At 34.2% G+C, this 25121-nt stretch overlaps 2 protein-coding genes across 3 annotated transcripts; one reads left to right on the top strand and one right to left on the bottom strand.

Annotated features, from left to right (window-relative positions):
* The first annotated feature begins 43 nt into the window (after nt 1-43).
* Nucleotides 44-15325, top strand: LOC125070325 (WD repeat-containing protein CG11141). Its single transcript, XM_047680139.1, has 10 exons — nt 44-430; nt 1555-1718; nt 3616-3739; nt 6381-6544; nt 6629-6764; nt 6871-7070; nt 7194-7297; nt 12185-12450; nt 12751-12992; nt 13137-15325. Exons 1-10 carry the CDS (start codon nt 206-208, stop codon nt 13552-13554), a joined length of 2043 nt encoding a protein of 680 aa, XP_047536095.1. The 5' UTR covers nt 44-205; the 3' UTR covers nt 13555-15325.
* Nucleotides 15326-15946: 621 nt separating this feature from the next.
* LOC125070264 lies at nt 15947-25120 on the bottom strand. 2 transcript variants are annotated; one of them, XM_047680056.1, is made up of 9 exons: nt 24961-25120; nt 23431-23716; nt 22381-22609; nt 21197-21357; nt 20844-20920; nt 20615-20709; nt 20276-20452; nt 19868-19984; nt 15947-19718 (listed from the first exon to the last, which is right to left on the bottom strand). In XM_047680056.1, the coding sequence occupies exons 1-9, from the start codon at nt 25057-25059 to the stop codon at nt 19277-19279; spliced, it is 1683 nt and encodes a 560-aa protein (XP_047536012.1). In that variant the 5' UTR covers nt 25060-25120; the 3' UTR covers nt 15947-19276. The 2 variants fall into 2 exon arrangements, with proteins under 2 accessions (XP_047536012.1, XP_047536013.1); XM_047680057.1 differs by lacking the exon at nt 24961-25120 and adding an exon at nt 23789-24598.
* Between the last annotated feature and the right edge of the window lies 1 nt (nt 25121).

The raw sequence follows: 25121 nt of genomic DNA, 5'->3' as shown, positions 1-25121 counted from the left end.
AGTCTGAAAGCCAATAATAATTGATAAAAATCCTAAATGCACAACGTCAAAACGGGCTGTTCGCCACAGAGTACGTTGTTTATAAGATCAGAAGTCTGAAAGTTGAAAGTTTAAACTGTTCATAAAAAATATATACAATGAAGTCATGATTCCACCACTGAAAAGGGACTTTCCTTATTTTTTGTGCTATTTTAAGTAAGCGAAGATGGAAGTAACTAGCGGTGCCGAAGAAGGTTTCGTAAGAGAATGGACACCGTGTTCACATATTCTGAACTTGATTCCTCCTAGAATTCAGACTGGATTATTTTCGAATGAATTGTGTTTGACTTGTGTGGATGCAGTAAGCGAATATATTGCTCTCGGTACAAATGTTGGCCTAGTCTACTGGTATGATAGGAAAAAAGGGAACATTCAGCGACTAAGATGCGAGGTAAGTGCTTTCCCATATGTTTACTTGGCTTTCCTTCACCTTGTAACACTTTGCATACAGTTTTCGAAAGATTTCACAATTCTATTTAATTTATAAAGTATCGATCTAAAATATTTATTGTCCCTTATCTCAAGGAATCTACCTAATTAATTTCTGAAAGCTTTCGTGGATAAATATTTACAGACATAATTTTTGTATTAGTATTTTCATTATTAAATAACGTTTTTTACACAATATGTACAATTTATGCAGTATAGTAGAAATTGTTGAGGTAAATAGCCCTGGAAATCAAATAGTTAAATGATAAATTTAGCTTAAGTTTAAGTCAACATAAGCAGATAACAGACATAAAGCATTTATGTGAAGACAATTGGCATTAACATCAACTGGAATTATTCCTTGTATCTGTTATCTATTTGGGTTAAAATCGTTAAGTTTAATTACATACAAGTCTAATAAAATACATTATTTTCTTAGTGTCTTTTTTTTTTAATTTCTTTCAACTTTATTTTTATAATCTATTTTATTTTTTAAATTTAAATACTTTTTGCTTATGACATCCTTCATTTACAAAAAATATTTTTAAATGCTGTGGTTAGTCTTAAATAATTTGTTACAATACTGCTTTAAATTTTCAATTTATTTATTTTGTTCTCTTTATTACCGTTGTCTAGACTAGATACTAGTCTTATAATATTATAAATGGTCTTTTTATCATTATTAACTTTGTTAAAAACCAAATGGCCAGTATGACATTGAATATATGAATCTTAATCAAAGATGATGAGTTTGATCTCTGCAAGCATGCAACGTGTAATTCATATTTCATGTGGTGATCTGTAAAGAAGAATATATAAAGGAATAGATGTTTTATGTTGTGTCAGATACAATTGTTCTTTATGTACATAGTTTAATGTGCAGTGGAATCGCGGAGAGAAATAGGCAGCAAACTTTATTCCTTGGGAAATTTTTGCTCTACTGTAACTACCTACTACTGTACTACTGTACTGTAAATTTGTAAGCTACCAATATACGAGTAGCTTTAAGTTTAGCATAAAGATATGTTTATAAAAAAGAAATTTCATACTGTTGATTGCAATTTAATAATATTATTGTGACTACAGGCCTCAACATCTCCTATTACTTATGTCAAGATTGTCAGCACTGTGGATTATATGGTAGGAGCTGGAAATGCCGCAGGACAAGTGACAGTGTTTCAGATCCCAAAGGAACATCCTGAAAATTTACCTGACACTTTCAAACCGAAAGTCGAACCCAAAGTAGAAAGGTGAGTTTAACTAAAATCTAGAAATCAGAATCAGTAAAACAAAATTAACAATGATTTCTTTGGTTATATGTTATTCTTTATTTTGGCTTCTTTTGTACATGTTCACTCTGTAAGAAATGCCATCAAATTCTTACACTGTTGATGCTCCAACAATAGGTCTTAGACTCTAAGATGTAATGTGCCTTGTGCCTGTAATGACACTGGATCACATACTTACTGACACTCACTAGAAATAGAATAGTGGTTCGAAAAAACCCAATGCTCACACACACACACATTCAGTTATAATAGGTACCATCCAATTATTAAACTTTTGTAAATAACATAAGAAATACATAATTACTGTGTGCAAAAAATATTTACAATACCTAATCAAAGCAAATTAAAGTACCAGCGACCCACCCTGGCTTTGCATGGGTGCAATACTATAATTAAAATATATATATATAAATTCCTTAAAATATATGATGTAACAATGATTTGTAATTTATAGCACTCAAGAATATTGTACCTTTCTATTAGTGAAATTTTTTAGGATTCAGTAGAAGAAGTTTCGGAGAATACCCTACAGAAAAACAAACAAATTTTGCCTCCTTAGAATATTAGTAAGAGCCGAGATGGCCCAGTGGTTAGAACGCGTGCATCTTAACCGATGATTCCGGGTTCAAACCCAGGCAGGCACCACTGAATTTTCTTGTGCTTAATTTGTGTTTATAATTCATCTTGTGCTCGGCGGTGAAGGAAAACATCGTGAGGAAACTTGCATGTGTCTAATTTCAACTAAATTCTGCCACATGTGTATTCCGCCAACCCGCATTGGAGCAGCGTGCTGGAATATGCTCTAAACCCTCTCCTCAAAGGGAGAGGAGGCCTTTAGCCCAGCAGTGGGAAAATTTACAGGCTGCTAATGCTAATGCTAGAATATTAGTATAGATAAAAATATCTCAGTGAAAGTCTTGTTTTCCTGAAGTAATGTGGAATTAATGCGTATTCCCAAAGACGAAAAAATAACTTGACGGAGTGAAAGCTTTTAGTTTGATGTCTGTATACTAAGGAACAGGGAACCGGTCGGTTACCGTCGTGTTTCCATTCGCCGCCGAACCCGTGTCGCCTGTTTATTACGTAACGCATCATATCTTTTTCGAATCACGTTTAAGTAGATCTGGAGATTAGCGCATCTAATCATACAAACCTCCATATTATTTTATACACATTAAATAAAAAAAAAAACAATATTCTTACTTATTGAAAATCGTGAGTTATTATAATGTTATTTACACCAGTGGCAGATTTACCAGCAGGTTAAGTTAGCTTGGCAGATTTAAATTTAATTTATTATTGTTTGTCCAATTTTAAGTAAATTGCTGCGTTACAAAAACAAACTCAGGCACTGACATTAAAATTGTAAACATAATGACGGTCATAGTTACGTAGTTAACGTATTTTCATGCATAATACCAGAATAAATTGTATTATCCACACGTCGTTATTTAGCTTTACTAATTAAATCAAACAAAAGACATGTGAAAATTACGATTTAAAGAAATTACTTAAATAAAGTATTTCGTAAAATCGTAATTGATTTCAGATGTTCTTTAAAGTTTAACTTCAGTTTACTCTTTTTTTTTTAATATTAGCCTCTTATTTCAATAAACTTAAAGTTTAAAATAATAATTAAAAAATGTTTACGGAATCAATTAAAACTGCGATTTAATTAAACTTTATTATTGAAATTCGAAAACAAAATTAATTTATTTTACGATTGTAAAGATTACATCTGCCATGTAATGGCGTGGCGCAAATGTATATAATTGTTATAGAAAGTTTTGACATTAGGTATATGTTTTATAAATATATATATAAAAAAACATTGATACTAACTTAATTTTTTGTTCAGGTACACAATAGGCGACTTGCACAAAAGCAAAATAACGGCGATAGAATGGTCGAAGAATGGAATGCGATTGTTTTCCGGGGACAAGAACGGAGTGATCATTATGACTGAAATCGACTTCTACATGGTAAGATTTTGATAATTTATTCTAGGGTTACATCTTCACTCTGCCGAATTACATCGTAACACTAAGCCGGGTTAGCTTTTCAGGTTATAAAATTCTCTTTCTTAGGCAAATATTTTTTGTTAACCAAAGGCTAGGTAACCAAAGGAGGTGCCTAAATAAGCTCGAGTTAGAATTTTCGCATTCAGCTAGAGATAAGTTACATGATTTGGTGGCTCAATGTACGTATTAAAAATTAACGCAGACTGATTGACAGACAACGCACGGTCTAAACCAGTAGATTTCGAAATAATAAATGTTACACAAATAACTTCTAGAAGATACGATGATGTCATACTCGCTGGTCGGTCACGGCCGATTTCAAGGGAGATCAGCCGACTACGCAGGAATTATAGAGCACAAGTGTGTGCGCACATACAGATGGACTCTCTATTCCCTTATTCTCTCAATCCGATGGGATGGCAGATCCAGAGACCGGAATGAGTTCAGGCCCAGGGCCTAATTCTTTATTTGTTCTCCGAGGCTCGATAGTGTACAAACGTCCAACGATCAGTTGATCGTTGGACGTTTGTAGGGTTATTGAGTTCAATAACCCTTTATAGGAAACCTGGAGTTCAAACCCAAAATCATTCCGGGGTTCTGGGTTCAAACCCTCTGTGGCCCTATATCTAACCGGTAGGCCAACGAGTCAATTAAGTTCTAGAAGATATATAAAGATAATAAGCACGCCGAGTTGCTATATGATGCTTTATTCAGTTAACAATGGCCGCAATGCCAATAGTGCATTGCCCTCTTATACATAAGTAACAGTGATGCAACTTTATACGATACGCTATTGTTCGTATATCTAAATACATAAATTACAGAAAATATGTAATTGGTGGTTTGTTTATGTTGTTTATATTGATACCACCACCCCATTACATTTTCTACCACCAAACAGTAACATTACAGTATTGTTGTGCTGTTGAAGGTGAGTGAGCAAGTGTAACTACACGCTCAAGGTAGATAACACCATAGTTACCAAGGTTGGTGGCGCACTAAGAAATTGTGTGTTATATATTACGGCGTCAATATATATGGACGACCTAGATTTTATTAAAAAAAAATGATCAAGATTATTTGTAAAATATTTAGGTTTTGGAAAATTTGACGATTATGTTAACCCATAGTAAAAATATATATTTAAAAACACAAAAGCCAAGCGGCTCCGAGTTTGACCTCGTCTAATACTTACAAAGTCAACGATTCGTTTTATCACAACAGTTTAATAAACTAGCATTTTTTTTATCGTTTTCCGCCTCTCATTATACGCTAAGCGTAAACAATTGATTTTGATAACGTTATCAAATGTCGTAATATTAATATTTAATTGAATTGTGAAACAAATTATTTTTAATTAATAATAAGTTGATAACCGTTACTGTCGAACTGTGTATGCTTACTAGTAACTGTCAAACAAGATTGTTTCTTGTTGTTGTGATGAGCTAACAACCACCGATAAACAACAAAGACAATAATAAAACAACAACAATATACATTTTTACAAAACCAAAATCAATTCATTTATTTAAGCAAGAAACTCAGTAATTACTCTTTTTCAACATTTGAAATACAAAATTATTTCAGTTAAATACAAAAATTATACATAATATATTCTGCCTGAAAGTCATCAAGTATTAGCTAATCTCTTTTTTAGCTTCTGTTGAGTAGTATATTTTACCTATTAAAGATTTTTTAACAAACGACTTGAACTGATGTATCGGCAAAGTTAAGAATATCTGCGGAATTTTATTGTAGAAACGAATACCTGCCCCAAAGAACGATTTAACGCGGACACGGATACTTCGTGTTAGAAGTTTATATTTCCGTCTTGTATTCATACAATGATTCCAACGAAGTGAGCAATGTTACTGTGAATATACATAACATTGTTGTAAAAATATTGTAGCGCTAGAGCTAGAGACTTCCTTCGAGATGTTTTTAACAAAGTAGGAATACACACAGGAGTATTCCTACTCTCTCGGCTCTAGCTCTAAGATCATAGATAGACCGAACGGACAAAAATACAGTAAAATGAAAACAGTAGACAGTAGACTCTTTAAGTTTGTATTTTGTATTACAATGGAGCGTATATTTTTCTCTAATATCTATACCCTATAGTCGCTAGTATATACAAGCAAAACTGTCGGCAGAAGTTGTTCTACTCCGAAACGCGGTTAGTCTTCTGGTATAAGTTTTATTTAAATTGGTTTAGTATTTTTTTATTTATTAATATAGATCAATAAAAGAACTACTTGCATTATTATATTATTGCGTATTGTAAACTAATAGGATGTGTATAGGTAGCCAATGAATCATGACCACGTAGAATGTTGGCAAGAATGTTATGTGACAAAAATATGACAAAGTTATGGTGTTTATCGTATACCACATTAATCCCCAGAGGAGGGCTCCGTCCATTTAATCCGATTACCCCAAGTAGGCTTGAATCCGGAAGCGTATATTCGCCCGTGCCCGTAACAACGTGGAGTCGGTGGTCCTGCTTCTGAACTCATTCCGATCGTTTCGGAGTTTTCATCCCGACGGATAATGAGAGTGTTTAACATTGTAAGTTGACTTCTTATTAAAACTATCTTTCCAGCATTTATGCAAGTCTATGGAGATAGTGAACGAACAGCACGAGATAGTCCAAATGAGCTACTACCAGAACACACTGCTCGTGTCGAGCGTCTACCGGAGCATCGTGTGCGAGCGACGCGACAACCGCTGGCACGTCACGCAGCTGGGCAAGAAGGAGCGGAAGAGGTAAGACGAGGCCGACGGTACTACCCCCCACGGAGGTGTGAAGGGTTGTACGACTGTGACATTGTTGCAAATGTGTGCTTGCAGCCTGTGCGCGCTGGGCGCCGTGTTCCAGTACTCGTACGCGTGCGGCGGCGCGGCGGCGGCCTACTGCGCGCGGCCCGGCCTGCGCCTGTGGCGCGCCGACCTCGCGGGCCACGTGCAGCAGACGCTGCTGTTCAAGGTACGCACCGCCGCCCGTTGAGAGTCCGGCGACACTACAAACGATACCTAGGCTCGACCTTTGGTTAACGGCAGGTGAAAATAAATGCAGTATTAAAAATTTACAGGAGGCGATATCGAATCCTCTCACGGTGGCCGAGTTACTCAACCCGTCTCAGAAGAAGCATTCGCACGCAGAGCGGGAATACAACTTCGGGCCCCTGTTCGTGTTTCGCGAGCACTTCCTCGTGTCGCACAACGAGCACGTGCTCTACATCCTGGACCCGCGCTCTCTGACCGCCGTGGCGGTCGTGGACGACCTCCGCAGGTGAGCTCACGTGGAATTGGTCAGATTCGTTTGAACCGTAGAATTCGCAGTTTCACTTAAGTATATTATGCTAGTTTCCGTACGAAGGGCTGGCATCGTTATTATAAGACTCGCGTGGCGCAGGATCCTGTCGGTGTCGGTGAGCAAGGACGAGATCTTCGTGCTGGAGGGCGAGCGCTCGCTGCTGCGGCTGGCGCACGCGCCGGAGCCCGCCGCGCTCGCCACAGGTCTGTTCGCGAGGCACGGCGCCTGAGCCCCACCACCCACTCCACCACCCACTCCACCACCTCACCGTACTACCGCACTCCCTCCCACCATATCGACACATATGAACACTGCGAACATATCGCGCTATCGCCATGAACACGTTAAATCCTCAATTATACAGACAGGCTTTTTTTATTTAAGTGACTTAGATCAGAACTTAATATTCAAGTCGTCAAATCAAACAAAACATTAAAAATTTTAATAAAATATCGGAACTACGATTTATTGTTACGCTTAATTAAAACTCTGAAGTACTAGTATAGGGTTTGTACACATCAAAAGATTTTTTTATATATTAACTAAATTTGGCGTTAGTTGTTACGGGGACATGTTCATTTTCAAATATCTATTGTATTTAATAAATACAAAAGATATTTGAAGTAAATAATCAACATTTATATTTAACAGACTCTTTTAAAAATAACCAAAAAAAAAAGACCAAGTACTTAATGTGTTATTGTGTAATAAAATGTACTTAAGACATTCCAGGCTTAGAAATACATTAAAATATATTTTTTAGACGTTTTTTAAAAATAGAACGTTCTATATTCAAACATACATTATGAAGCGAATTTAAATATATAAATTCGTTTTTATAGATAGTTTTATTGACATGACTTCAGTATTTTTATGATATATAAAATAAAAAGTACTTTAGTAAGTCGTATGTGTGTTTTGGCGCGAAACTATTACCTATTTCCCTCGGTTTTGTTCGCGTACATTCAGCTTTTTTTACTAACAATCTTGCACAGCCTAAAGAGATTAATATAAATATTGGTTCCGACTCAGATGTACACAATTGTAAACGAATTTAACAGGATTATAATATCTCCTATGCATTTTAAACATATATGTGAGAATGAGATAGAGATATTTTTTTTGTCCTTTCTAGATTATAACCGAATGTGTACAATCTTTTGTCGATTCTTACCGATACTAATATTAAATTACTTATGTTTGTAGATTTATAGTCAGCAAAGTTTGCCCATAGTTTAATTATTTAGTTCCTTAGATTTTAAATGTAGATTTTTATGTTATTTGTAGTTATATTTTTGTTGTATATGCATGAGTATTTTATGTAAATAGTATTATTGTATGATATATAAGCGTTTCTACGAATCGAACACGGCGTAGCCAGATACGAGTGACACTAATAAATTATGTCTTATCCCGGTGATCGGTGTTATTTACAAAATCACCTGTCTCTCTCTTTCATATATACAAAAAAGTCTAACTTAAGATATATCTCAAATATCCCCTTTCCCCTTTGCGAGCTTAAACCTGGCTACGCCAACGTTAACGCTAAACGCGCTTAAGGATAACCAAAAAATACAATTGTTACCGACTACGCAAAGATAAAGTGGTATTCAGATTCTTGGTTACCCGTTAGATGATAAATATAATATTGTCTTTTCTCTTTCAAGTTTCTGTCTTGTTCTAGATTGAATTCGTTTCGTTGTCTTTATGGCAATGACAGTTTGACATTTCAAGTACAGTTAGAAGCAAAAGTGTTTTTACTATTGACTTATTGTTAGTATTTAAATACTAGTTAGGTACTTATTAAGAGCCGAGATGGCCCAGTGGTTAGAACACGTGCATCTTAACCGATGATTTCGGGTTCAAACCCAGGCAGGCATCACTGAATTTTCATGTGCTTAATTTGTGTTTATAATTCATCTCGTGCTCGGCGGTGAAGGAAAACATCGTGAGGAAACCTGCATGTGTCTAATTTTAACGAAATTCTGCCACATGTGTATTCCGCCAACCCGCATTGGAGCAGCGTGGTGGAATATGTTCCAAACCTTCTCCTCAAAGGGAGAGGAGGCCTTTAGCCCAGGAGTGGGAAAATTTACAGGCTGCTAATGCTAATAATGCTAATGCTAGGTACTTATTATATATATTTATTTTTGCTTCTAACTGTAAATAAGTTTAATATTTCGACGTATGGTTGTGCGTTCGTTTTGACGTAAGTATTATTTTGTCATTCCGTCCGTGAATTTTAACAGGCTCGTATTTAACATTTTCGAGAAGTCGGGGTCTTTTTATAAATTTTAAGATCAAATTAAATTAGAAATTTTCAATAAATATATATAAAATTTCATGTTGTGTTTAAATTTATCAGCAACAAGTGCGATTTTTTAAAGGTCAATAATACAAATACTAACTGTAATGTAAAAAATAAAATAATAATGAGTAAGATGTTACTTCATTGTACTGTTATAGGTTTAAATATATATTCTACATAATTACGTGCCATAAGTATTCAGACATCGAACTCATATGTGCCTTAATAGATAGTAAATAAGGAAAGATTAGGCTTGGAATCTATACAGTTGTGTCAAAAATTTCTATCCCGCTCGCGCCAATCAAAATTACTTAAGTAAGACAGGGATGACAATATTCATTAGATATAACATAACAATTACATTATTGGTAACTGTGTCATTTTTAAATTTAAATTATCGTCAATCAATGATCGTTTTCGTTTCATTTCATCAATAACTAAAATTAAATTATATATATTATTCATGATCTAGTCTAACGAAAATATATATTTAAATATAAACATTTCCGCCATTAGTTTGCATGGAGACATCATTCTTTTCTCTTTCTGTTATTAGTTTGTATGAAGGAGACAGAAATGTTTACGTAATCACCACTTAATTTATAGGTGAACGCGTTAATCTTTCACTAATCCAAATATATAAATATATTTTTTTAATGAGTATACAAATAAAATTAGGTGCTACACAATTAGGTACTCTTTGTAATTTTAGGGATTTGACACGGCTCTTTCGGTTGTGATATAAAATAATTTGATAATATTGACGACTGCACGAATTTATTTTAATACTATTTTTAATCTTTGGTGTTGGTTTGTGCTACAAAATCTCTAGAGTAATCCAACGTGACTAAAAAACTTGCTATGCTTTTCAGTCCCACAAGTGAGAAAGAGTGGGCGATATTTATTGGTCCCTGTTTTTTTGTATTCCGTAGAAACTACACGTTTTGTTACATGTTACATAATTGTAAATAAGTTTAGAGAATTTGTAAAAACGAATCAACGCCATTATTATATTTACTGATAATTTTATTAAATTAGTAATAAGTCTTCCAATGAAATTAAAATTCCAAGGAAATAAGAATAAAAGAATTAATAAACGTTGTAGATTTTTGTAATCATTATTGAATGTACTCGATTAATGAAGTAATGATTTAATGACATTTTCGTTTAGTCATTGTCATAGTTTTATCGTCCTTTAGACTCTAAAAAAAATAACATTTCTTGTCTATGACTATTTTAATAAACATTTTATTACATTCGATATTTAAACTGTTTGTACATACATGGGGTTTTAATTGATCACAGTTATATATTTTTTTTATATTTTTACATACTTTTGTATATTTATCACAGACTCGATAGCCGTCCTTAGTCTATCAAAACGATCGTGTATAATTTTACATTTATTGATGTTTATTTAAGGAATCATTAGAAATTATTTGGCAGAATTACTTACATTATACGTTCGTGTTAACAAACAATAGCATTTCACCACACACTTGCTTGAATGATTGAGATCATTTGCGTTCGAAATTGACATAACACACTTAAAAAAAAATTAGTTATTAGATAGTATTTGGAGGTCTAATTTTTTTTCTTAGTTTGAAGTGAAACTTTTTTGAAACGTGAATTTGCAACATTTCTGTAAGTAATGTTTGTGAAACAAAAAAGGTTTTACTTCTGGCAAGCGTACACAGTTGTACGCGCTTTATTTTATGTATAAGTAACTGATTTAGATTTATACAAAACTGTATCACATGAATCGATGTCAACACGGCCATTGTACTTTTTGAATATATATATATTTTTACATTATTTTTTTGCATTTTTATTTTCTTACCTCTTTCTAAGTAATATTTTTTTGTTTATTTTGCTTTTATTTTAAATGTAGAATTACTTATATTCTTATTCATATATTATTTTTTACGAGCAATGGCTCTGTTAGATATCGCTTTTGCATACTTAAAATGTTTAATGTTTATGGTATGTTATGTAATATGTAATTATGATATAAATTAAGTAAATAATTAAGTTTTATTATAATTGTGATTTTAATAGCTAATTTAATCTCTATATTATTTTATATATAATTATATATTATATTATTTTATAATATAAGATTAATTAGAAAGAATTTTAGCAGTTCGGTTTTAAAGTGTTAGTTGCCAGTGGGGAAAATTAATCGATAGTAGAAAGTCAGTTGAAATATTCAACGTCATTTTAACATAAAATATTATTATAAATATCATACTAAATGATGATAAATACTGAATTAACTTGGTATATGTAAATAAAATACTTTAACAGATTTAATGTCAGATTAAACTAAACAACAAGATACGCGACTAGTGTCAAAGGCTGTTCCAAATAATATGCTTTTAGGTACCAGTCACATGTGATTGTGGTCCAGGGTAATATGTGGATTGATTAAAAAGTCTAAAACAATTCGCGTGCTCTCGGCAAGCATACATAAAGCGTGTTTTATTTATGTGAATGTAGCCTTATAAAATCGAAAAATGAGTACAGAAAAACAAACCTTAGATTTACTTTTACATATTTTATCAAAGTTTCGTCAATAACTTCACAGTCATCAAAAATGATAATGACAAATACGCGATCCATAAAGAAACGAATACCATAGATTACTTTAGTGTATTTCCGGCCCGGCGCGTCGAGCTAATCATAAACCTGTGTTATAAAAGTCTGAGTGGGCCTATGGAATGATGTTTTCGATTATTTGGTTTGATGAATTATTTTCTCTGGGACGTTTCTCTTCCCCCAGACGAACCGACGAACCTCATGACGAAGTCGCTCACGACGTCGCTGCAGCACGCCGTCAACACCGTGCGCGACCTCACGCACCTCGACCAGACCGTCCCCTACATCAGCAGCGTGCTGGAGCAACCCATCTCCATGTTCACGCGCAACGAGACCCTCGACGCCGGCCTCGTCGCCCCCGGGGAGGAGTGCTTCGAGCTGCCCCCCATCAAGCACCTCCCGCTCGACATATCGGACAACGTGCTGGAATCCATTATTAACGAGTTCAAGGTAGGACCGATGAAAACATATCGATATTTCCAGACAAAAATGTTATAGTATATCAACTGATAACATCGACGGTGACATTTGTTATAGCCGTGTCAACTCCTTTATTCCACTGACTGATCTAGGCCATTTGACTTTATGTTTAAAATACGACATATCAATAATTTTATGATTGGAATCTATAAAATAGTGTCACAATTTATTCATAATTTTATTTAAGTAATAATAAATTGTAAGATTTTTTCGATATTTCTCTAAGATACTTTCCGCCTTTTTAACATCTCTACATGTCTGAATTTCAAGGACGTGTCAAGCGACGCGGAGGAGATCCGACGGGTGAAGTCCGAGGAGCTGCAGAAGAAGCTCAAACTGTACAACAGCATCATGGAGAAGAAATATGACGAGGAGCTCATACACAGCAGTCGCCGGAGCCGCAGGAAGGAGTCCGGCTCGGGACCGACCACCCCGCGAGTGGCCACGCCGGTCCGGAAACCGGACTGCGTCAGCTACACCAGCCCTTGTGTCATGAATATCTCTGTTTATGGGTAATTAAAACGAATTACACCCTTTCATTTTTACTTTGATTCTGAATATAATCAAGCTTTTAAACATTATCTTACCTTACATTAATAATGAACTGCGAGTCAATGCATTGTGTATGTTTTTATTATTTTTTTATTATTTTGCAGTAACATACCACAGCAAAATGACGATCTTTTGGAGCAACAGATTGAAGAGAAGGAGAAAATTCTCGCAAAAATGCTGAATTTAGAATCTCTAAGTATTAAAAGTCCTGTCGTGAAAGACGTTAAAAGTGACTTCATTACAAACCCGAAAAAGCAAGACTTTGATAAACCAGTACAGCCTCCGCGTGAATTTTCAACGCAACCAACAGAAAAACCGATAGCCGACAAACCAGTGTCGAAAATCGAACCAGCCCAGAAGAAAATCGAACCTGGAGAATTAGTTCCTAAAGTTGTAAAAATGCCCAATAACTGGAATTTAGAAAATATTGAATTAAAATTAGACATAAAGAACGGCGTTAAAGACGCAACTAGTCTCATATCACCTGACGACCATTTGGACAGCGAATGGGAAGTCATATGATACTTTAATACATTCGCTAAGGATTCAAAGCCACGCGATGCTTAAACACGCTTTAACATGCAGTTCATTTCAAGGGAAGTTGGAAAATAAAAATTATAGAAAACAATAAAAATCCACAATTGCACGCAATAATCGCTCACTGTAAAAGGAATTAGATAAATTGAAAATCAGTGAGAAAACACTTACGTGTACATATTAGGTTTCGAATTTTTATTTTAATATTATTAAACGGAATGGATGTAGAAATAGATTAATAATCGGATCATTTCACTTAGATACTAGAAAATATAAAAAAAAAAGATTTAGTTATGGTTTTCGAAAGTTTTGGAGTATCACTTTTAATCAGAGAAATCAACGTGTTAGATGCTTTGGTAATTTTTTAATAATGTAATGATGTATCAAGTCAATGTGATCTATACGTTTGAATGAAAGAAAAGAGAGCCATGAACGAACAAAAGAACGAAGTGAGAAAGTGTTTTGTTGACTGTACTGTAAAGTTCTAACACTTTATCGATTTAGGTGTGCAATTAATGGTTTTTTTTTATTTATATTTTATAATTGCTGGCAAATACTTTTGCGATAAGTCATAAAAAATCTTTAATAACCTTCCCAGGATTTGTGTACAAATTCCAATAAATTGAACATGCAAACGATACGTACTATATTAGTCTATAATTAAAAGCACGGAATACATCACAGATAGCTTACACACGCAAAGTTCCCAAAATTATGAAAGCATTTTGCTCTTCAAGTAAATGATCAAATAAACAGTACAAAGTATTCACGAGAAGCTAATAAATGGTTGATGTTGATCATCTCGAAGACCATATTCGTTTTAAGTTGATTAGTATTTATTTTATAGTTATTAATAAAGCTATATTTATTTTTGATTACACAATGCCATTCAAGTATTACCGGTGTTCGAGCATTTTGTTATATATATAACTATAGTTACATAAGTGGCAACATTCAAATATTTCATTTGATGCTTACGAAATTTATTTTTCTATTAAAACACTCGCCTAGTGTTTTTATGTCTTTTTTATATTTTATGTATGGTTATTTATCTTATTGTATGAACATAGTATGTGCTTATAAATAAATGAGTCGTTGTCCAAATTATTTGTTATTTGTTCATGCAGCACGTTTTACATCAAGTATAGAAAGTAAATTGTTTAATAACAGTAGTGCCTGTTATAATTATTTATATTTAAACTCAAGTTGGTCACATAGAGGGCGACAATAGATGCTGTTCTGTAACGGCCTCTTCGTTTGTACGCTACGAAACGATCGCTGCCTTATTTATAATAACAGATTAAAATAAATTAATGTCATTATATCTGTCAACTTTTTACTGTCACGAAGATGAACGTACGGTACGTTGGTCAAATTTTTACGTGGCGCCATCTGTATCCATCTTAAGTAATTGATTTCTAGAAATATTTGTGTATGAAATAATTATCTCTTTTCAAGTGTCACATAAAAATGTTATGAAGTATCAATCACCTGCATTTTATATCAAATATTGTTGTATGGATAAATTATTTGTGAAACTGACTCTTAGGTATTTTTCAATGGGCGCTACCCATCCGGTTCAAACGTTTAATGTAAATCTTGAATCTCCAAAGAGGTGTAATTCTTTTCTGTCATTTATGAACATTCCATACTGATATTTTTACTTATCTACAATTGTGTCTTATAACCATCCAAATAATATAATTCTGTATGTGTAGATATAAAATGACCTTTTTATGTATGCAAAAATAGGTTTTTATAAATACAACATTGTTATAAATCCCTTTGATATTTTATTTTAAAAACATTTATTTTTACAGGAAAGATTGTCGGTACCAAACCTAACCTGGGCAAGCATCGAGAATTTTATGTGCTTTGTGTTTATAGTTTTGCGTTCGGCGTGGATTAGCATCTAAACTTCTCAAACGTTAGCCCAGGATTGAAACATTTACAGCCTTTTTGTTTTTACACACTAACTCTTTATCTGGTTATACTCAAACTACAGATACACGAGTGCCAAACATATGATTGGTGATCGGTATCGGCACAATTGCTATGAATACTGTCATTACAAAAAAAATACCTGATGAATATACTGACTTTAAATAGATAACTTGATGCTTGCCTGGAACGATAAAATATTGTAATTATTTCAAATTAAGGAAAGCGTACGAACCCCCTCCCCCAAAAAAACTCAACAACAGGCTTAGTAGTGGTAGCACACTAATTATTGTTTTTAGATATTCATTGCGATAAATTTACGTATGAACAATCAACCGAATGTTCTTATTAGGTAAAATCAATATGCAGTCTATGAGAAAAAAATATTGTATTTAAAGGAATTTCTCAAAAAAAAAAAAAACTATACACGTACAAACTTTATTTAAACAACACAATGTAATTCTTTATTGAAGATCTTAAAGCAAAATAAATAGAAAATTATAAACGAGATTTTGGTCCATCGAATATACAGATACATAATATAATTAAGTAACATCTGTATAATCTCAAATTGACTAATATTCACAAGTTATCAACGAAGGGTGTGTTCCATGTGAAACGAGAATATTCAAATTCAGATCAGCGGAATTAAATAAATAAGCTTAAATAAAAAAGTTATTAATATACTGTTTCCACATAAGGTACAAAATATTGTCTCAGTATATTACACCATAAATATACAAATATAAAACAAGCGCTACTTACTTGGCACACAACAAAAAAAAAAACAGTAAAAACAACAGTACAGCTTACATAACGGTCTTATGAAAGATATGTAAATGAAATTCAAACTACAGTTTCGTAATTATCGTGTCAAATTCGTTACAGATAATTATGTTTATAATTAAGTCATTATCCATGTTGTGAATATAATAAAATATCACATATTCGTTATTAGTATAATGAGACACGTAAGGCGGTATAAACTATAACTATCTTATCCTGAATCCTTTTAAAACGCATTATAACTAAAATATATCTCAATTAGTCAGAAAATACTCTACAGTAAAAAATCGCAGCAATGCTGGTCGCGGAGCAAGAATTTCGGACATTGACCTTCGGAACAATTCTACTAAATAATTCTCACTTAATCGGACAGAAAATAATCATTGCTGATTAGCTGGTTATCTATTGTAGTAACACAACGATCCAGTTGCGGATCCCTCGAAGATGAAGCGGAGCTGTTATAAATTAGTAGAATTGGTTATAGATATGTGTTATTGCCAGTGGCTAAAACATTTAAAAATATTGCAAAATAGTAGAGGAAGAAACCAAAATCTACATTATATCGTTATTCTGCTGTGAGTATGTAATTAGTGTGTTTGTCGAACTATCCACTAACATAAATTGTAGACAAACCAAAGAATACGTGCACATGAATAAATAACATTGTTTAACAATGACAAAGGTTTAAAATTTCAGGTGACGGCTTGGCTGCACGTGTGCGAATGCGATGGCAATATATTCAAGTGGAAGAAACAACTTATGTCCTTTCAACATACGAAATTGTTCTTGCTCCGCAACCGCTGTATGGCAACAACATACATTATTAAAAGATATAAAAGTATACAATAGAATATGTTATTACACTGTTTTCCTGGCAACATTTGGCCATAATGATATAGTTTGAAAAAAAGAAAAACATTTATAATACGTTTAATTAAAGCCATTTGAGCCGATGTAATTGAATAATGTTTTTATTTAAATTAGGCAAACGACTCATTTAACTCTCAACGCTCGTCGCTTTACTCAAAATCGCATTCAAATTGAAAGTGATTTTATTGAATTAGAGAACTAATTATGTAAGATTTCATTAATCTTTTAATCAACATTGCTTTACCTTTTTATAAAACAAATAAACAAAAGCATATGATATGTTTGTATCACAAACAAAATTTGATTACTGATTTCATTCGGTTTTCGATTCAAATATAGAATATGGTGTACGTGTGTGTGTAGAACACACACACTTGTACACACTGGGTACACACACGAACCTTAGACCATACAATAAAATACAATTGCAAAATAAACGGCGTATCACTTAATGCTTATATAAATACTGTCTACAAGTTTCAGAGATCGTTTTATTTTATTAGGTGATAAAACATCTTAATTATCATAATATTAAGTACTTACAAGCTATCATAATGTATGTATGTTGGTCAGAATTTGAATAGCGAAAAGCGACCTTAAACTTTAATAATTGCTATACAAATTAAGCTACTTGCCTTTATTATTTGGGCACATAAACTTCACCGACGCAAACGCAAAACGAACGTCCAAAAATTTTCAATATTTTCCAACATTTCAGTCTAATACATGTCAAAATCAACAAAAGCCTTTAAGCCCGATATAACAAGATAATACATAATATCACAACACATCAGCGCAAATAAATCCGTTCCCTTCAAAATGAAGCTCTATTAACTACATTTTATCTAAATTCAAACAAATTCTTTTCCATGGCATACCTCACGACGTTTTTATACTAGCTCAGACTACGTACGATAAAAATAATTTAACTTTGCCGCTCTGAAATTGCAGCGAGTCGCGTTTCGTCGGTGTTTAGATACTTGTCTATTTGATATACTTACTTTGAATCTTAAATTATAACGATTACTTTTCGTGTTTTAAATTATCGTTTGAACATAAAGCTAGTATATCGTCTAAACTGTTTTCTTATCACCGATGTTTCTTAATTACATAATTTCAGAGCCGTAACGTTAAAGTATGTTCATATAAAGCTTTCTCCTTCAGTCTTTTTTCATCGACCTTCCTTTACTAATAATTAGGCAGATTAAAAATAAATAAAAAATCCGTCACGAACGTTTCCTATACAATCCAACAATTTCCTACACATTTATTTATCAACATCGGAGTTTTGGAGGAGTTAATTCCTTGTCTATTATCAATAGTCAAACTTCGTAAACCGTCTTTGTCATGTATTTTATAAATGATCTATCTATTGGCTAGTCTCCCATGGGATCAGTAACCGTGGACGAAATCGGTCAAGAGGAGGATATTATCACATAGAAACAATAGAAAATTTATGCAAAATATCAACTTACATAAATATGCATACGAGATTTAATAATCACGAAATATGATCTAAACTATTTGTATAAAAAAAGAACATCACAATAACTAACTTAAAAAAAAAAAACTTGTAATGCAAAAATAAACCTGACTGATTTTGATAATTTATATTGTTTTTGTACAACAAGAATTGACATTTATTGATGTTGATAAATGTAAATTTAAAACGTGTGATACCCTCGTCATTCAAGTACCAAAACCAAAGTGAACTCCTGTACTTTGGTAAGATCGAAAGTTTGTTTTACTAATGATGTTGAACACTGTTTGTAATAAATACTTATCTGAAAATAAAGTAAAATTTGTCCTTTTGGTCACACGACTCTGTTATTTATTCTTTATAAAAATATATGTAAATTGTCTGTAATACTGTGTTTTTTACTACTTTTTTGCTATTAAATTTAGTAACTAGTATGTATTCTGTTATGATATTTTCTGAAGAGACTTTGGTATTTTTCACTAAATTTCACCCCACCGTTCAACTCTACGGTCCATTCTGGACGGATAAAAGTAATACTAAAATTTCTGACGACAGCCAAGTCAATCGAACTAGCGTTACTCGGACGCCAACTAAGCAACTCAACCATCAAACAATATCACAGCCGGGGGCTCAGGCCAGCTTGGTGCGCGGCGACATGACCATGTAGTGGTGCTCGGCGGCCGGCGCGATGGGCGACATGGGCATGTACTCGCTCTCCGCCAGCTCGGGCGCGCGCAGGATGAGCTGCACCAGCGCCGGCGGCACGAGCGCCAGCGGCCCGCCGAACTCGTCGAAGCCGTCGCCGCCGTCCAGGCACTCCACGGACTTGGAGCAGCGGTTGGCCGTCACGTGCTGCGTCTCGTCGAGGAACTCGCAGCTCTTCGTCTCGCCTTTCGTGAGGCCGCCCGAGGTGATTTTGAGGTTCTTCATCTTCCGACTCACTTTGAAGCTCTTGAATATATCCCGCGTGGGCGTGAAGTCGAACTTTTTCTTTTTCGTCTCGACGTCCTTATCCTTGGCGGTTTCGGATTTCGGTGATGTTGCTATTCGGGAGTCGCTTTTGAGTCTTTTTCTAAAAAAATATATTACACTTATAATAGTCCACTATTTATAACACAAATTCGCTTTATTTATAACTGATCATCGCATACTCTCTGATTATCATAAAAAGTATAAATTTTTCTTCTATAATGGTTCTGACAAACTAATTATAAGCTGTACCTGAACACGCTGAAGGGTTTGGCGGGCCGAGTGGGTTTGTGGTGCAGCGAGCCCAGCGACGAGTGCCGCGTGACACCGTCGCCGGCGCAGCCCCACGCCTCGCCCAGCTTCATAGTGCTGAAATTTACCACAGGTAATCAGATTATTGTCGCTTGTTCTAATTATTAGCTTGTAGGACTGCTGATAGTGAGATTACAGGTTCGGATCCCGAATCAGACAATGAAACGTAGTACGGTAGCAGATTTTTTTTTGTAGCAGCCAGATGTAAAAAAATTAGTAGTATTATACTCTCATATGCTCTGGCACCCAAATCCGTTGGTCTGCCACTCACAGGGCGGTCGTGCGCAGCTGCAGGGGGAGCGTGCGCGGCGGCAGGGAGGGGCGTGCGAGTCTCGCACGTGTACTCACAGAGCGGGCGTGCGCGGCGGCAGGGGGGGCGGGTGTCGCTTGCCGGTGCGGCGCCACGTGGCGTACACGCAGTCCGCCACCGATTCGTACGTGTGCTCCTCCCGCGGCGCCGCCTCCTCCGTGATCTCCTCGTACACTCCGGACGACACGGACGCCAGCGAGCGGCGGTCGGCCGCGCTGCGGTCAACCGACAGACTCATCAAGTCGCATTCATTTTAAACTATGATAACTACGGAATATATAACTTTATCTCAAGAGAACCATTTCTAAAACAAACATAATTAATGTACGACAAAAATCTCAAGAAGTGTTCATAATAGAGAGAACAAGTCGACGTACCCGTCGTCGAAGGAGACGAGCTCGGCCAGCGAGGCGCGCAGCAGGCGGCGGGCGCGCGTGCGGGACAGCTGCCCGCTCGGGATGCGGCGCGCCTCCTGCGGGGGACGGTTCTCTCAGTGCTGTTCAACTATACAACTACTAGATTGTTTGGTGGTGACTTATTATAATGGCTTATCATTACAAGCAAATCACATGCCATATTAAAAACAGAAATAAACATTATCCTGACCTTGGACATAATGAGATCAGTGTCATCGAGGGACACTTCGGATGGCCCGCTGTACCAGCTGCTGCGACGTAATTCGCCTGAGATAAAACAATACATATGAGAAGAGATCTAAAATAGACCGCATTTCAACTCAAAGTCCTTTGCTCTAAGATCACTTACAGATAGTGTTTGAACAATGCCTAAAATAAAAATATTATTCGACAAGTATTTATGAAGAAACGAAATAGTTAATCATAGTAAGAATGGATAATATGCCCAAGAGATTGAGAAAAATGTTTCTTAACAATTTCTTGATAATGTAAAATTGCATAAACAATTTAATGCATAATAAATTATAAGTAATGACATCGTACCCATTTCATGACACACTGCTGTCAGATCGGGTTGACTGCGGCTCAGTGGCGGAGCCCGAGCGCGCTCCCGCAGCGCCTGCCGCACCGCACCCGCCAGCTCGCCAGCCAGCTCCCCCGAGAGTGCGCTGCTGAATTTCATCTCCCCGCCACCGTTGAAACCACTACAAAAATCCATCTTTATTCCAACTGCATATATGAACAATAATTATTGTTGGTTAAATCAATCTTTCTCTGGTTTTAAATAAATGTATTCATCAAATTTAATAATTTTATAAATTATATGTACCTGTTAAAATAAATTAAAAACAATTAGTATACTAATTACAAACACTCTAATAATTCAGTTTTAAAGCATTTCACAGCAACACCTTTGATTAAACTCACAACTCAAATGGTTATAACATTTTGTCCATTAATTGATGAAAAAATGAATTTGGATGATAACAAGAAAGTGTGATTTGCTGTTAAAGGTTCCAAGAAAGTGATTATATAAAATTATGAGCAAGATTCAAATACAGCATGCAGTCTAATGAAAATTACTATTAAGATGAGTTTTCTTCAGAATATAACATGGGATATTTTTATTGATTCATACTAACGAGACATGAATGATTCCTTGAAATTGAAATTAAAAACATATTATTCATACGTTAAAAATAAACTGTATCAAAATAACTCATTAGTAAGCATAACAGATGCATCGATGCCTGTGTAATTAAAATAATTGCACACAAACTTGTTAATGATTTCATCAACACTAACACCTACCTACCTGTTATTATTAAAAAAAATATACAGGCAATTAAGCCTCTTTTTTTTTAATAATTGTTTCATCAAAAATTGCTTGATAATAATATCAAATATGTGTGATGTAAGCTTATGTGCAAAAACTATTTTCGATAAACTCAGAACAATGTTATAAATATAATTTAAAACTGTATAGTTAATAGAAAAGCTTGGATATAAGTAATCATTGACTTTCATACATTAAATTATTATTTGTGATTATTACATGTATATGATTGATGAAAAAGAGTACTAACCGAGTTTCTTGTTGGTTCTTTTTGTTAGAATCTACATCCAAACTGGTCATAGCATTGAAATATTCAAGTTCACTCAAATTGTGTTTATATAGTGCATTAGGTGCCATTTTCAAGCAGATTGAATTATAAAAATTAACAAACCTATCAATACTGAGCACACATATTTTGCTCTTATCTCCACTCTCTCTGGTCTGGAGAACATCAGTAATGTGTTGCCAACGTATCATCATGCCTGTGGTTTGTGGACGAGAAACCATCAGACCGGTCGACGATAATGTTACATTGTTGTCACCACTTATAACACATTTTTGTGACAATTCAGTAGGTATGATCGTCACTGAATAAGAATCTTTAAGCAATGATTCTGTGCCTGAAAGTGAGATGATCAAGCATGACATGAGCTAGCTTTAATTTCAAAGACATATATATAAAACTTTGAAATCAAATAGCTGCTCTTACATTAAACAGCCACATTTAAATGTTTTTAAGATAATGTGTTAAACACGGACACTATGAAATGAAAATGATCAATGAATTTTAAGCATGAGTGATTATTATTAGTTTTAATGATATCACTTATATATGTTTAATTTGAGTTTTACTTGAAATGAGTTCAAAAAATAAAAAAAAACATTATTTGGATTTGTTTTGAAAATATTGTAAAATCAAAATTAATTTATTTTTGAAAATGATTTTTACATAAGGCATGTCTACTAAACACAAAGTACTATTAAAAAAAGTTGCAGTAATGGTTTGTACACATTACAATAACAAATGCTCTAGATATTTGCATTGAATGTACTGACGTCAATGGTCTCATTTCAATTTTAGGCCATGGACATGTTTGTAATAAGGAAAGATTTTTCTTTATAATGCTGCTTTATAGCTTTATTGAGAAATAATAAATATTAAAACCATAAAAAAATATCTTTAGTGATTTAAAATATGAATAAAGAAAAACATTTTTTTTAATGTTATGTGTAAAAGAAAAAAATACATAAATAGTTTAAATCTTTCAAAAATATTTTACTCGTAGATTTCAGTAGAATATAGCTGGAATAATTTTTTTTTAAACATATTTAATTTGAACTTGTATTTAACATAAAAAAAATAAATAAATTAAAAACCATCGATCATAGACTGGTCGAAATATTTTATAACGCAAAAATGAAGGTAGAATAAGTTAGATACCTAGAAGCTTGTCGCCGTTTAATAAGTCTCGGATTTTATCCATCCAATGCTGCGCTTCTTGGAGGCTCTGTGCCGCCAATAAGATCCGAGGCTTGCACGGCTCCTCGATGGAGAACACGGCGAATGCATGAGGTCGCGTACGAGATTTCGCACGTTTTACGATACAACCAGAACGTAATTCAACCGTCCCTGCAGGAGACCCCGCCTCACTGCAGTAAACAGCTAGCGAACCACCACCAGCACTCATCGGACTCGGCCGAAGAATACACCATTGTCTTTTCCACGACTGACAATTAAAAAATAAACAATAGTACAAATGTATGATTATCGACCATACACGAAAGGAAACAAAACTTACCTTGAAAGGATTCAATCCGAGATTCGATTTAAAGGGATACTTCACCTCCAAATAACCAGACATTTTATGACTGCTACAATTATTAATTTAATATCATATCGCAGTTCAATTATTTAAAATAAACTCTTTTATTTGCACGAGGTGCACATGTATTCAAACAATTTGTTTAATGTTTACACAAAACTATCACAGATAAAAAATTAACTTAAGTGAAAATCGATATTTGTAATCGGTTCATCTACTACCATGATACTCATTGTATTAAAGAAAACTTCATAGATAAAAATTTCATGTGCAAAAAGTTGTGTTACATTAAGTCAAAAACAATGTTTAAAATACTGCTGGACTCTTATGATGGTAGCATCTGTAGCCATTGAGGCTGTTTTCTTATATCATTGCAAAAAAGGTACCTTCACACATGCGGTGAATTCGAGCATCACCGTTCCGATTATTTAGTGGCGCCCACTATATGGAATGGCCTTACTAATATATGGTATATGGTAGTACATGTATTGTTATTCCTAATGAGCTTTTATCTTATTTAACTACTAATTACACTTTATACTGATTATAACTACAGAGCCTCCATCACATAGACACTACTCGGACAGTCTTCTGGCGTCCTGAATTCTGATAAATATGATACATAGTCGAACTTGAACTACTCAAAGACAGTGTGATTTAGTCATAGATATTTTCACTACTTTTTACTCATGTTAATATTCCTAACAGTATTGTGCGACAAGGATTTTATGGAAATCTAATCACAATGACATGAACGTTGTTTATAGTTTAAGGGCCACCAGTTTAATAAAACTTCTTACATTAAGGTAATACATAACGCTTATTCAATAATAAGCGTTATGTATTCCGATTTCCATCAATTGGACAAAACCCAATGGTTTTGTCCAATTGATGGAAATCGGAAACAGAGTCCATGTATAAGAGGCAACATAACTTATCATAATTCTTATAATTATTGAATTTCTTCCAATAAATTATAAAACTCTTCTTTTATTGTGATATAGAAAGTTGAATGTTACGAAAGTTACAATCATGTAAAAGGTTCATTTCATATCCCAAACTCAAGAATAAAATAAAAAATGTAAGTATTTTAGATGATTTTGTCTTATGATAGTAATATATCTATAATCTAATCTAAAAAATATAACCGTCATGAGATGCTCGGCGGATGTGACAATATCATTGACCTCTTCTTTTGAAGAGTTGCCTGATTCCAGCACGTGACTCCAATAAGGATTGATGCACATGCAGATTTTCTGAAGATATATAAAATACAACCTTACAATTGCGTGCAGAGTGTCAATGCGAA

Source organism: Vanessa atalanta, chromosome 17, assembly GCF_905147765.1.
Source record: "Vanessa atalanta chromosome 17, ilVanAtal1.2, whole genome shotgun sequence".
Taxonomy (NCBI): domain Eukaryota; kingdom Metazoa; phylum Arthropoda; class Insecta; order Lepidoptera; family Nymphalidae; genus Vanessa; species Vanessa atalanta.
This window is presented reverse-complemented; position numbering and strand designations above follow the sequence as displayed.

Bases quoted from the DNA above. Each gene is read 5' to 3' on its own strand.
- LOC125070264 (XM_047680056.1), bottom strand. From the start codon at position 25,059: ATGTGCATCAATCCTTATTGGAGTCACGTGCTGGAATCAGGCAACTCT. The intron at 22,610-23,430 runs GTATCTAACTTA...TCTCACTTTCAG, and splicing joins AAACGGCGACAAGCTTCTAG to GCACAGAATCATTGCTTAAA. The intron at 20,453-20,614 runs GTACGTCGACTT...GGTTGACCGCAG, and splicing joins CTCGTCTCCTTCGACGACGG to CGCGGCCGACCGCCGCTCGC.
- LOC125070325 (XM_047680139.1), top strand. From the start codon at position 206: ATGGAAGTAACTAGCGGTGCCGAAGAAGGTTTCGTAAGAGAATGGACA. The intron at 1,719-3,615 runs GTGAGTTTAACT...TTTTTTGTTCAG, and splicing joins GTCGAACCCAAAGTAGAAAG to GTACACAATAGGCGACTTGC. The intron at 12,993-13,136 runs GTAATTAAAACG...ATTATTTTGCAG, and splicing joins ATGAATATCTCTGTTTATGG to TAACATACCACAGCAAAATG.